Source organism: Pollachius pollachius, assembly GCF_949987615.1.
Source record: "Pollachius pollachius genome assembly, chromosome: 1".
In the NCBI taxonomy this organism is placed as follows: Eukaryota; Metazoa; Chordata; class Actinopteri; order Gadiformes; family Gadidae; genus Pollachius; species Pollachius pollachius.
The window spans coordinates 23253334-23267462 of record NC_136934.1 but is presented as its reverse complement, the minus strand read 5'-3'; the positions used below and the strand labels follow the sequence as shown (position 1 = coordinate 23267462).

The 14129-nt window shown below is 43.5% G+C and overlaps 1 protein-coding gene across 5 annotated transcripts; it reads left to right on the top strand.

The window, feature by feature from the left end:
* Nucleotides 1–243: 243 nt before the first annotated feature.
* Nucleotides 244–14093, top strand: spinb (spindlin b). 5 transcript variants are annotated; one of them, XM_079741244.1, is made up of 7 exons: nucleotides 244–374; nucleotides 2623–2828; nucleotides 3510–3558; nucleotides 3858–3955; nucleotides 4577–4732; nucleotides 5183–5416; nucleotides 10039–14093. In XM_079741244.1, exons 2-7 carry the CDS (start codon nucleotides 2777–2779, stop codon nucleotides 10236–10238), a joined length of 789 nt encoding a protein of 262 aa, XP_079597370.1. In that variant the 5' UTR covers nucleotides 244–374; nucleotides 2623–2776; the 3' UTR covers nucleotides 10239–14093. The 5 variants fall into 5 exon arrangements, with proteins under 5 accessions (XP_079597370.1, XP_079597371.1, XP_079597369.1 ...); XM_079741245.1 differs by lacking the exon at nucleotides 244–374 and adding an exon at nucleotides 404–645; XM_079741243.1 differs by lacking the exon at nucleotides 244–374 and adding an exon at nucleotides 404–649.
* Nucleotides 14094–14129: the final 36 nt, after the last annotated feature.

Sequence of the window (14129 nt, the reverse complement as noted above, 5' to 3'; positions counted from 1 at the left end):
CGCATGAGCGGTGCATTTTATTGAAAGGTTATATCAAAACACCGCCCCTCTTAGCCACCTATATCAGACAAAACGAACAAGCTTTTGACTTCTTCCCGGTGTGAGCACCGCCCCTTCCTGAACGTAAAGCACCAGCAACTGTTTTCTGATCAGTTTTTGGGCCACGGTTCGTTTATTTTTTTTCGCTAACCGCCATTAGGATAGACCCATCGTCCAACTAATTTTGATCTGATCCTGGACCAGGTAATGTCAACTGCGGTTACGGATTCTGTTGCCATCCAAAAGAACTCGCCGCCTACTGTGCCACGGTTTATATTGCAATGCAGTGGGTTTTTTCCATCAACGGATACTTGTAAAGCAAATATCTATTGGAGGTATATGCTAACAACACTATTCTTGTGTGCCTGCAAATTGTTTTAACAGCTCAGTGCTCAAACGGCAAGAAAACGGGTCAGAAGAAAATCTCATTATTTCGCAGGAACATATAGCAGCATACCGCGCCGCCCAGCTCCTCTGGGTCACTATTTGGCATGAGTAGATAGGCGGGACTCGGCGGTGGAAGAATTTGGGTTGTATACAAGGGGAGGCATAGGGAATCAATTTACTGCTACGTTCGACCAGATATGCGGCCATACTGATTGTTCTGTAGGTAAGATATTTAGGCCTTAGGACTCATCTCCCTATGATATGATGCAACCTTATCTGCATGTAACAGTGCCATATATGTGTGCTGTTAACTGTGCGCATTTGCTCCCGTGAAGCCGAACCATACCTCTGCTCTTCCTTTGTTCGCTTGCGCCTTTTTGGCACCGATGCGGTTTTTATAAATACTAGCGCAATATGGCTGACTTTGATGTCACATACCGTTGCTGTAGGCACTTGTATACACTGTTAACAGTTCGATTATCATGAATCCATAGTGATGCCCATGTGCGTATGCGTCAGTAAACAAATAGTTCCACCCCTCACCTATGCGTTGTAAACAGTACGTCTTTCTTTTCTGTGTTGTTGCTGACCTGAAGTATGTGGTTGCAAGGGGAGATTTCCAATCAGGCAAATGACACAGTAAGTCCACTGATTGAAGGGAGTTGGGCACCTCAAACTGTCCATCATTGATGAGGTCATACGTCCTTTTGCATGCATTTTATTCTCAATCATACCTGTATGCTATAGAATAAGAATAACCCTTGACACCTTGATCTAGACGTCAAACTGTGATGGAAATTACCAATATGTTTTGACCTGTTAGTCAGCATTGTGAGCGTCTTACAGAAGCCTTGCAAGACATGGAGTGCCAACATTGCACTCAATGTGGAACAGCTTGACTGACTTCAACGTCCACCTTGATCAATGGCGTTGCAGACTATCTGGGGAAGGCTATCTTGCCATAGATATTGGGAACCTCAAAGGGGTATTGAGGTTCAGTGGCCTGCTCAATGACACCTAGGTAGACTGAATCTGAGACAGTTAAACTTCATTGACACTAGTCTCTCCCCTCAGTCTCTCCTTTATTATGGCACTAAAGGATCATGTCTATTCTGGTGTATTGTTTTTGTAATACCGTACTATCTATCTCTCGCTAGCCTACCTGCATGTCAGAGTAGGACGGTGTAGCCCTGAAACCTCCTCTGAGGTGTGGTGGTTACAGGTTGTAGGGGGGACATTACATCATATGAGAATTTGATTGTCCTAATCTACCTTTTGGCTTTGCCTTATTCAGCGGTGGTCAGACCTGGCCTTGGAAACCACCTTTGTGTTACTTGGACCTTTAGTTTTGGAAGGTAAATCCAACCGCTAAGCTAAAATATGGCCCGGCTTTTCTGAATTGGCTGAAGTCACTTTCTTCTCCACTACACTAGCTTTTGGTTGAGAAGTGGTCTTGTAGTGTTATTCACCATGTTTCCAAGGGCCGCTTGCTGCCCTGTTGCCAGGGGTGCACAGCAGTGCTAAATGGCAGCAGACACAAGCCTGGCTCATTGCGTGACCTTGTCAGCTTGCCTGTATTTAGATCAGCACCGAAGTTTGGCCTGCAGTTGCTGTTTATTGGGACCTGATGGAAAATATAGACAGGAGATCGTTCCCGGAGGATTGTTTGGTTCCTTTCAGTCAGTCTCACATTGTCCATGGCCATATGCTCATGTGACCAACCCCTGAATCATTTGCAGAATACATGCATGTAAAGTGTATCACCATGATGTAGATGCAGTCGATTGGTGGTGCTTTAATGTAATATCGTAAACATTGATGCTACTAATGGATAAAACAAGATTTACAGCACTGTTGTCAACTGCATGGATTTATTGTGTTATGCATGAAATAAAAATAGACTGCAAAACCGTGGACAAAATATATTATCGACCACTTCTTGACAAGATGCAGGTGACTCATTTGTTCAAGGGATGGGACAAGGACAATCTGTGAACCGCACTTTGTGTCGCTTCACCGCCTTTAACATATAAACAAGGCCACAATTCTTCAAAAACAATCAATGTCCTTTTTAATTATTATCAATAAACCAGGTGAGGAAACAAACATTGGCAATACAAGGGTTTGAGAACATGCAAGATGGTTGTACTGACATTCCTGGCCCCTTTTCTCTTCATCATTCCTGTCATGATGTAGTTGGACTCCAGGTGATAGCCTGTACCCAATCTGCAGTCTGGCCTGGGCCGAGTGTAATTCCTGGAGCGCCTCCTGGGGGGGTCTGTGAACGGAGTGGTAGAACCTAGCGTTGGTCCCGGACTGGCAGCCTGGCTGCCCCCCACCAGGTGGATGAATGAAGACCCCCTTCAAGACTCCAGCGGCGCCGCGACCCAGACCGGAGGGCGGTGAGTGGCGAGGGTGCTCCGCAGTGGAAGAGCAAAGATCCAACTCGTACCATTTAACTACTCTGAAGCATTCTAGGTGGCTAGCCACATTCCGCTGCACAGTGGCTCCCACTCCCAAGCTCAAGTCACCAAGCCTCAAAGGGGGGCTGTCATGCTTGCTATTTTCTAATATTATAGATAATATGAGTATGTATAATATGGAGTACTGCTACATATGCATGTTTGCATCATCAGCTAAGGTTCAGCTGAAACGATCGATTCAACAAAAACACACAAGTCGGATAATTAATCAAGTCATTGATGTCTATGTGATCATCTATGTGAGTTTTCCAAACCACATCAATGGTTCGAATTCTCTGCAAATATATGGCCAAAATGGATGCTTCACTTACGAAGCAGTACTTTCTTTTATTAGATGTTTTCCAAGCGTGACGGTTGAAGTTAAAAGGGCAGTTCATCCATTAAGTGGCTGTTTACGCTTTTTTACACTGACATTGTTAACATTAAGTCAGAATTCTGTCCTATGGAATATTGTGGCATATTGTAGTTACATGAATATTACGTTTAAATTAGTGTCATGCTGTATACATTCCTGGTCTATTAGATAGTGGTAATAATTACCTGGACACTTAAGGGATAAAGACTCTTCTAAATTTCTATATTTCTAAATTTGTGTTTCAGGGCATTCCAGCGTATCTGCAAATATGATGAAGAAAAAGAATTCACACAAGTGAGTTTAACCCCCTTCTGTGATCGGAACCTTTTTTTTTTATCTTCTTTGTCGAGTTGGTGGTTCTGCAGTGATTCAAGGCCAGAACAGGGTCATCGGTTCCCAAAAAAAATGGCTTGTTTTCCTCTCTCATCGGTTACCGCTCGTCCGATATACCTTTTTTTTTTTGTCTCTTTTCTCGTACTTTCTTCCTTTGCCCCTTTGTCTCTCATGTCGGCTTGTAAACTGTGGCTCGGTGTAATTTGCATGCTTTGTATTTCTTGCCGTGTGTCTCATCTGCCCGGTGTCTGTGGCTGCAGGAAGCAGAGGACCAGTGTGGAGCCCGGCAAGCCCTTAGGCGGCCCGCCCAGGAGGAACATCGTGGGCTGTAGGATCCAGCACATCTGGAAGGAAGGCAGTATGTTCTCAACACAACAACAACCACCAAAACTATCAGCCATTCCAACTACAACTATCTGCTCAATGATAACTTTAACATGGTTCCTTCTTAAAATGTGTTTCTGTTTATGCATTATGTGTTTGACTGATCTGATGACTGCGCTGTCTATGGTAGAGGGAAACGTTCTTTCATATTTGACCTGGGGAGAGGGTGGAGTCCAACATTTGAAATGCATCCTTCTACTGTGTTGAAATGTGCACCATATTCTCACAGACTATTGGAGATAAGATCATATTGCTAGGGACCTGAGGTAGGGGACTTTATTGTCGGTTTGAACATCATGACTGATATTTTTTTAAACTTCAACTGCTGGTATTTATCAATTTGCTGGTCACAGCAAATAGATAAAAACAACATTACGCCGTTCTTACATGACGAAAAACATATAAAACTGATAATTGCCATAAATTATTATGTAATTGATGTCTGTATGCTACTACGATCAATTGACTTAGCCGTTGCAGCACCAGTTCCTCCTCACAGCTAGTCCAGGTTAGCCGTCAGTGCTCTGGCCTAACAACGATCACCAGGTGCATCAGGGCTCGTAAAACATGCCCCACTGTTCTGGTGTCCCGCCAGGTAAATCCTCCCAGTGGAAGGGGACGGTGTTGGACCAGGTTCCTGTCAACCCCTCTCTTTATCTGATCAAATATGACGGCTTCGACTGCATATACGGCCTGGAGCTGTACAGCGACGAGAGGGTGGTTGGCCTGGAGGTGCTGCCTGACAGAATCGGTAATGTGTGTGTGTGTGTGTGTGTGTGTGTCATTAATTACCGGCTTCTCTTTGGTATTGTATTCATCATGCAATGCGAGCTGGCGAGTGAAAGAGGAGAGTGAAAGTTACCGATTCAGTGACCCATTGTTAAAAGTTGCACGTGAGCAAGTTATCCGCTAGGTAGTTAATTGGTGAAAACGCAATTGTGCCGCGTTTGATTCCTTACACTATTATAAAGGTTTGACATCAAAGCCAATTGTGTTGGATGATGAAGACGCTGTACTTCTACACGGGTAATGAGCGGTTACAATAAAAAATAACACTGATATCCGTGCAGCATGCAACAGGCCTCATGGGAGCCAAGCTGTGTCTCACTTAAAGGGGATGGAAGGTGTTTGATTGTGCGGTCCATCGGTCGAACCAAGATAAATGTTGACCTAACCTAATGTTGACCCCCCCCTCCCCCAGCCCGGGCCCGCGTTACTGACACAATGCTGGCGGAGACGATGATTGGGAAGGCGGTGGAGCACATGTTTGAGACGGAGGAGGGCCCCAAGGAGGAGTGGAGGGGCATGGTGCTGGCCCGCGCCCCCATCATGACCACGTGGTTCTATATCACCTACGAGAAGGACCCCGTGCTCTACATGTACCAGCTGCTGGACGACTACAAGGAGGGGGACCTGCGGATCATGCCCGACTCCAGTGGGTCACACACACGCACGCACGCACACACACGCACACACACACCATTTTCTACATGAACTAGTTCAAAGTTCAGTTCACAAATTTTAAAATGAACTCTTTTAAAATGAGTTCAGTTAAACGTTCATAATTCAAAATTTTGAACGAAGTTCACAGTTCCAAAAAATGAACTAGTTCATAGTTCTTTTTTTCAATATGTTGCTGTGAGCTATTATTTTTTTCCGGTATTTTGAACATTGAGCCCCCTTTGTGGTTTGTCTAGGATGAACTAGAGTGGTTGAATCAAGTATCGTAGAGAAATACAGTTTCTATCGTGTTTTATTGCACATTTAGCGCATTTTGTAAATCCCATTGATTTCAGGTGGAAGACTCATAGCTCGTTGACCGGAAACGGAAAGGGGGGGTGTTCACGTTTGGTTGTAGTCTTTACGCCTGGTTCTAGCCCTACTGTTGAGATAGAGAACCGAGCGAAAAGACTACAACCATACGTAAACAGCCCCCCTTTCCGTTTCCGGCCAACAAGCAATGATTCTAGGAGGTATTCTAGTCCGCTAAGCTATGAGCCAGAGAGCTAACGTTATGGATTGTACATATTTATTATTCGAAATTCGTCTCAGCCTTTATACCACACTCTATGGTCTATAGCATATAACCGCGTTGTCTGATTACAGTTTAATTCATTTTTCACAATTTAACAGCTCTCATTTTGAAGAATAATCACAGCGCCATTCGTTTCAATGGGAATCGCGACAGTCTATACTTTCAACATAAAGTGTACATATTTATAATTTGAAATTCGTCCCAGCCTTTATACGACAGATACTATAGGGTCTATAGCATATAACCGCGTTTTCTGATTACAGTCTAATGTAACAGTAAGCTGACAACACCGCAACTGCAAATTAACCACACGAAGATAACCATGGCAACCGGTCAAACAACACGGCGTTCTGCGTGCGCGTCCACTGTGTTGATAAATAAATAACCCCATATTGAACGAAGTTAAACCGAGTGAGCGTGCCGTTCACAGATACCAGAATGACCGAGTTCACAGTAATGTTCATCAAGCAGTAATACAGTACGTTCAGTTCACGTTCACCCAAAATATGAACGAGTTCATAAACTATCGTTCAATCAACGCGTTCAGGCACAACACTGGATTTTGATGTCACCGGTAGAAAGTGTTGTGTGAAACGCGTTACAAAGTAAGTCACATGTTATTACAGTAACGTAACTACTTTTTCGTGTAAAAAGTAAAGTTACGCGTAACTACTGAAAATATGGTAGGGAAACGTAATTCCTTTTTCAATTCAGCGCAATGATACTTTTCCCAGGGACAGATTTGACAGCGATACTGCATTCTCAGGCAGTACTACATACCTGCAAACTTGTCGCTTTTCGGCGACTATCGCCGTGTTCTTGGTCAATTGGGTCATTCACGTGAATCGCGTAGAACCGGAGGGTTTTTTTTTGGGGGGGGGGGGGGGGGGGGGGAGGCTGTCCTTCATATGCATGCCATGCAGGCTAGAACTGCGAAACATTATTGGATAATTCTTATAATTGACATTTCTCTGGGCCAATCGGAATCTCAGCACTCATAATCTTGAAGCACACAGCGCCAACTGAGCTCACCTTTGGATAAGACGCCCGGCTACCGCGCGAGTCTGATGGATCTCTTAACATCAATTTGAAGTAGGGGTGTACGGTATAAACGGTATAGAAAGTACACCAGTGTGAATTTGCGCTACGGTATGGATTTTGACGTTACCGTGTGACCGGTAGACAGTGTTGTGTGTAACGCGTAACAAAGTAAGTCACGCGATAATACAGTAACCTTACTACTTTTTCATGTAAAAAGTAAAGTTGCGCGCAACTACTGAAAATATGGTAACGAAACATAGTTCCTTTTTCAATTCGGTGCAACGTTACTTTTCACAGGGACAGATTTGACAGCGATACTGCCTTCTCAGGCAGTATGCGCAAGCACGCAATAGTCCCTTCACAAGCTCTCATTCCACACTGTACGAGACAGACGCTGGTAGCGTGAAGCTTTTTCTGCATATCAGACATTGCTTCCTCAGGCATTTTCCAAAGCCAGTCCTTACGACAAAATGCCAGCGGTGGAATGAGATAACAAACGCCATCACTGTTTACCTGTGTTAGGACATGGTTCCCTTTCAAATTTCGATAGAAAGGGCTTTAAAGAGACTGTCAAAACACTCGATCACAGGTACGTGTTACCTCCCCGCACACACTTCAGCCAAATTGAGATGCCGTAACTATACGGCAAGGTCCGCGAGCAAGTGGAGAAAGAAATCCATACTATTAAACATGTTTTTCAGAGATGGAAGTAACTTGAGAAAAGATTTTGCATATTTTCTATGCAGTTTTGTAGCCTAAACAGTATTTTACCCCTTCAGAAGCATTTATTTTGAAATTAGAAGATTAAATTAACATACCGTGTTATAATAAAGTTACCAGCTATGCCAGAAATCATACCATGATATGCATTTTAGACCATACTGTACAGTCCTAACACGCATGCACGTACGCACGCAGAATGCCAACCCCCATTTAGATCTGACAGAAAATACAGTCTGATTGGTCGACAGCAACCTCTAGCTTCGTAGTTTCACAGAAGGATGGTGACAATAATTTGGTATTCGCAGTATACCTGTGGATATCTATTGTTCTAGTATGGTTTGGGTGTTTAAATTGGATTGGTAACACTTATATCTCAGCTTCTGATTGTACAAAAGTTGTCTCTCCGATAAGCAGGTCTCAATGAGTTTGTTACTGAAATTCCTGTAGGGGGCGCTATAATTCGCAGTCAAGGTCACATCGCACCACAGCCGCCCAGATAGATTTGAATTCAGAAACTTGGTGAACTGCCCTTATTTCACATGCTGAACACAACTACCTCTTGGACCCACAATGTTCGCCTGCGGGTTTCTTTCTGTATAGTGACATTTTCGGAAAACCTAAAAATGTTTTTCAGAATCAATCAAAAGTCAAAATGACTCAGAATTCTGCCATACACCTGATCTATGGACTTGTCTGATCTTACCAACGATTTTTGCTCACATAAAAAATAGCAGTTGTGGCAAATTCCACATATGCAAATTAGTGAACATTAGTGAAACCTGCAAAAGCACCTACCTTAACCTGTGTACAAGTTTGGTCTCGATATCTCATTCCATTATGTCACAGTGAGTAATTCCTCGTAAGTGCAATGCACCAATTCCTCTATAGGGGGCCCAAATTTGAATTCACACATAATCAACATCTACTTGTTGTGAATCGCTGTAAATGGCTTGTGTGACTGCTTTCTGTCCTAGTTAGGTATTAGTAACAGTTTAATGATGGATACCTATTGTTATTGTTGGGTTTAGGTATTATTATTATTTTTATATTTGACCGCCTATATCTCTGGATTGGCTCTAAAATCCGCGGTCAAAGTTATACTTTCCTGAAATTTTAAATTCTGAAACACTTTGCCTCTTGGACCCATAATGTCTGTCAGGATATTTTTTTCTGTATAGTGACATATGTGTCTCTCTGTTAATCAGAGTGTTTGTGTGTGTCGGTGTGTGTGTGTGTTTCTTTGACTTTGTGTGATCTTTGGGGGGAAAAACACACACACACACACACACACACTCCGTACACTCCATCAGGGGCGGTCAAAGCCCCGCCCCGGATGGAGGCATAAGGCTTTTTACACTGCCAAGTCGGCTCGGGCGCGGCTTGGCACGCCCGGCAATTTCACTGCCTTGCCTGTTTAAAACCGAAGGGGTGAAATCCCCCGTCATCACGGAGTGGGCTTTTTGGTTCACTGGAGAAGGCAGGGCTACGCACGGAGAGTAGACCTCTTTAAAATAGTTTGCATGAAACTAATATTTTAATTTTTTAGGATTCAAGAGACTCTCATGCAAGAATGAGTGTAGGCTAAAAGCGTGATTAACTATTTCCAGGTGCAAAAACGCCAAAATATTCTTTATTTTGCTGACCACTTGTTGTTTATCCTTTTTATATATATATATATATATATATATCTATCCAGAGGATAAAAAAACGTCTTTCTCGTAGATCGCACCATCTTCCCCATTTTCGTTTAATGCGACTGCATCACCTTCTCTCACATGATCAGCAGCTTGTGGGTTTCACTGTCTCTCCAGTTAGAACTACTCATGGTGATATCGCTGCGTTGTCTCTGTCTAGACAACGCAGCAACACCTCTACCCATGTCCCGCCCCTGGAACCGCGGCGCGTCTTATCTTATTTGCATCAGAATGAAACTGGAAATGTGTGTAGGGTCCGGGAGGGTAAATTGGGGTGCTAGCTCAAGCCGGCGATTTACCTCGGGCAGTGTAAACGCGCGCACCATGCCGGGAAAAGGCGTGCATAAGACGGTGTTATTTGGCAGTGTAAAATGCGTCTCGGAGTAACGACTACACCTGTGATTTGCTTGGAAAGGGCGGCTCGTGGTCTGCTATGAGTGAGGTATCAACACCTTGTGTGACTGCTTGCAGTCCTAGTTATTCATTCTTTCATTCCTTCTTTCCATCTCTTTTTATCTTTCTCTTTGTCTCCTCATGTCTTTGTCTCTCCCCCCCCCCCCCCAGACGACAGTGTGCCGGCAGAGCGGGAGCCAGGCGAGGTGGTGGACAGCCTGGTGGGGAAGCAAGTGGAGTACGCCAAGGAGGACGGAGGCAAGCGCTCGGGGATGGTCATCCACCAGGTGGAGGCCAAGCCCTCGGTGTACTTCATCAAGTTCGACGACGACTTCCACATCTACGTCTACGACCTGGTCAAGACCTCTTAAGAACCGGGCCCCTGATGAGACAGTGGGGGGGGGATGACCTCAGCAACAGCTCAAAACACTTGCAGATCACCATCCTCCGTGAGATGCTGTCTGTGGTGACCCCTGCCCCGGGTTAATCCTCTACAGTCCCAGTGACCCCTCCAGCACCAGCCAGGACCTCCTCTGCACCGACCCCCCCATTCACTGTTCTCAGAGTGGGGGGCTTGGGGCAGAGGAGGCCACAGAACCTATTCCAGCTACAAAGGCTAGAAGGAAACATTTCCCGGCTGGACTATATTGCTGCCAACATCAATGATTGACTGCACACCGGATATGATCAGCCCATCCAATAAAATATTGTTTTTGTTACAAAACTGCCCCTCCCTTCATTGGATGAGGGTTGATGAATGGGTTTTAAGACAAAAGCCCCGGAACCCGATATGTTTAGCAACATGATGCACAGGTCGAGTCGTGTCCTCGGCGTGTTCTGAGACTTGAAAAGTTGATCCATTGCCTTGTTTCCGAAGCACCTGCAATAGACATCTCCACTACAAATCTACCTAGGAGCGGTCCACCGACGACGACTCATTCGTGGAGTGTTTCTCCGACCACATGTCCCCAAAAAAGACCCCTTTTTACTGGCCATGTTTACAATGGCAACCATTCTGAGTGATATGCCGCCGGTGACGGTACAAAGTCTGCGGTGGAAGCAACACGTGTGATCTCCTGGTGTTCAGCAGCAACAGAGGGAGTCGGAAGCTATGGCATTTAACACTTTATTTTCTGTCTGTGTTTGTGTATACTCTGAAAAAGGATTATTTGTTCTGATTGTTTGTCCCCCCACACCCTCCATCGCTCCAAACTGCTTTTAATAGTAATGCATAAATGCATCAGAATGTTATGTTTTTACATTTAAAACTACTTTCCTTAACTTTTTCTTTTTTCAACTGCATTTTTTTGGGCAGGTAATGCAATCATTTCCCCATTTTCAGTAAGATTGATTAAAGAACCACACAAGCAGGCAATAGCTTTAGTGGAGAATTGAATATGCCTGCCAAGCAGGGACTTCCACTGGGTTAGCGGTGTGCTTTCCGTAAACACCTTCCTTTATCTTCCAACCGAAGAAACAGGATTCGGAGCCCTTCTTCTCCATCTCAATCCCTTCATTGCACAGAGACCATGTTTTTAATCCGTTTTGGTTCATCTTGGTTCCAAACTTTCACTGAGTGGGGAAACTGAATTTCTTGATTCTGCATTCAGTTGCCCCAACCGGCTAGTTGTTGGGGTGGAACCAAGATGGCTGCTAGGTGACTAAGGCCCATTGAATCCATCCTTGGCTATGGAATCTTAAATTCAACAAAATCAGCATAGTTTATTTCTCTTTTCCTTCTTTGATTGGTGTTTGTGAGCAAGAGCTGGCTATGGAGATGTGTTCTGAACACTGTATATCTGTTGCTTATATACATCGTTTTTCTGATTTTGTATTTTTTAAAGCTTGTCCATTTTTTCATCTTCACTGTTGGTCAAATGGAATCTGTTGGTGGCCATCCATCCCTCTAACAGGCCGTCAACTATGGGGTCAGAACAGTCATTAATAATGAATGCACAGAGAATGATGAACAAATGTATTTTGTGATTTATATATAAATTACTCTCTTCTCACAAATACATTTTAATGCACACACAAGTGGATATCGGTATGTATAAATGTAAAATAAATCCATAAACAAAAATAAGTTTCACAAACACATTTCTGATCACACACAAATGTGTCTTGTTTTAAATAAATGTAATATAAATCCATAAATATATTAATCTAAAAAATATTTGCAATTTTCGTCAAAATGTATTTGGATGTTGTTACATTTATATACAAGACGCTTTTCATTTGCAAACTTGTTTGTATTTGTGTGTGAACTGGTGTGTATTTATATGTGGATTTTTGAGACTCCTGACGTGGCTGGATTCACAAATGCATTTATTTCAACAAGGAACTATTTGTAGCCAATCAGATGCCTCCCTCGTTTTCAGCCAATCACATGACTGCAGAGACTGGGTTTTTAGATTATCGGTGTGTAATTCAAAACGTGACGCAGCTTCGATTTATTCGCCATCTGGAGATTGTTATGTACGATCATTCAAAAGCCCCGTCATTTCCCGTAGACATTTGACCGAGGGAACCGGGAGGCTCGGAGGCTGGACTTATTCTTCAGAGGTCGGGACTGCAGTCATGTGATTGGCTGAAAACGAGGGAGACATCTCATTGGCTACAGAGAGTTCCTTGTTGAAAAAAATGCATTTGTGAATCCAGCCACGTCAGGAGAGTCTCGAAAATCCAGACAGGCCAGTTCACACACAAATGCAAACAAGTTCACAAATCGTCTTGTTGCGTCTTGTTAATTCAAGTTTAACAGTTTGTATATAAATGTTACAACATCCAAATACATTTTTTATGAAAATTCCAAATATTTTTTAAATTAATATATTTATGGATTTATATTACATTTATTTAAAACAAGACACATTTGTGTGTGGATCAGAAATGTGTTTGTGAAACTTACTTTTGTTTATGGATTTTTTTTTACATTTATACATACCGATATCCATTTGTGTGTGCATTGAAATGTATTTGTGAGAAGAGAGTAATTTATATAGAAATCACAAAATGCATTTGTGAATCCTTCTCTGTGCATTCATTATTAATGAGAGTGTTCTGACCCCATAGTCAACTCCTCATCAGAGTAGCAAGCAAGAAGTTGAACTGTTTGTGTTCTATCTAATCCTAAAAAGTAAGCCCCACACTATGATATTGAACTGATTGTTGTGTTTTTAAGTTGCTTTTATTCGTTGCTTTAAAAGAAGAAGAAGCTTTTCTGTCCGGAGCTCCGGCGGCACCAGGCCTCACGTCCGCGGAGGCTTCAGAACACGGTTCTCCTGGGGAAGTTGGAGTCAAGGGTCAACTGTTTTTCTGAAGAGTCAAACTGCGACACCAAGCGGATTGCTGCTGTTGGTTCACCTGCTACGATCGCCTCACACCAATCGCCACTGTTACCGGGTGGCTCCCCGTCTCTCCTCCCGCGGTGTCAAACGCCTTGTACGACTCAACGGTGGGTCTCTGGGACAAGGCCCCATGCGGCTGATGATTCCTCATCAGTCGCCATCCTCCAGGACGAAGGGGTCAGGCTCCTGTACTGCAGCCTCAATCACCGTCTGGACTCCATAGCGTCCATCCACACTCTATATTCCTCCAAGGTGGACTGAGCTGCTGAGTTGGGCTGGACCAGAACGTCAAACAGCATACAGAACCTTTTGAATCCTATCTCAACGGCAACACATGTCAGTAGATGGACATCCAATGTTCCTGCAGTAGCCTACGTGATGCTCCTATTTCGCAGAATACTGTTGTGTTGTATTATTGTGTGTTTGGACGAGTGTGTGTTAACCTATTGTTTGTGTGTCTTTTGTCAATTGGACCCTGTTGAAACAGTGTTGTTTTTGCATGCCTATATATCAGAGTGTAAAGCGATGTGAGTTGCATGTTAACGTAGTTCCTTTCAGTTCTGCCGAGTCTGTCCGTTGTGGCGTTGGGTGCCATTTTCTTTTTGTACTGTGTAACCAAGGAGATACTTTGGGTTATTGGAGTAAACAAATCCGCTCTTAAACAGAACCGAGTTCAGTTTCTGTGATTTTAGATTTATGTAGCCAATGTTCGATTGCCGCTCTTCTCTGCAAACCTTCACGCAGGAGCAAAAAATGGATTTGAATCCTGTTTTAAGATGGATTGTCCCTTTAAAGAGTGCCAACCACAGATGCCAGTGTTGTACAGATGTGAAGAGCTCACACTATTTACATAAATAAACTGTTTCTCTGTTTTTTTCAAAATTAGTGTGTGGACTGATTGTGAGCAAAACA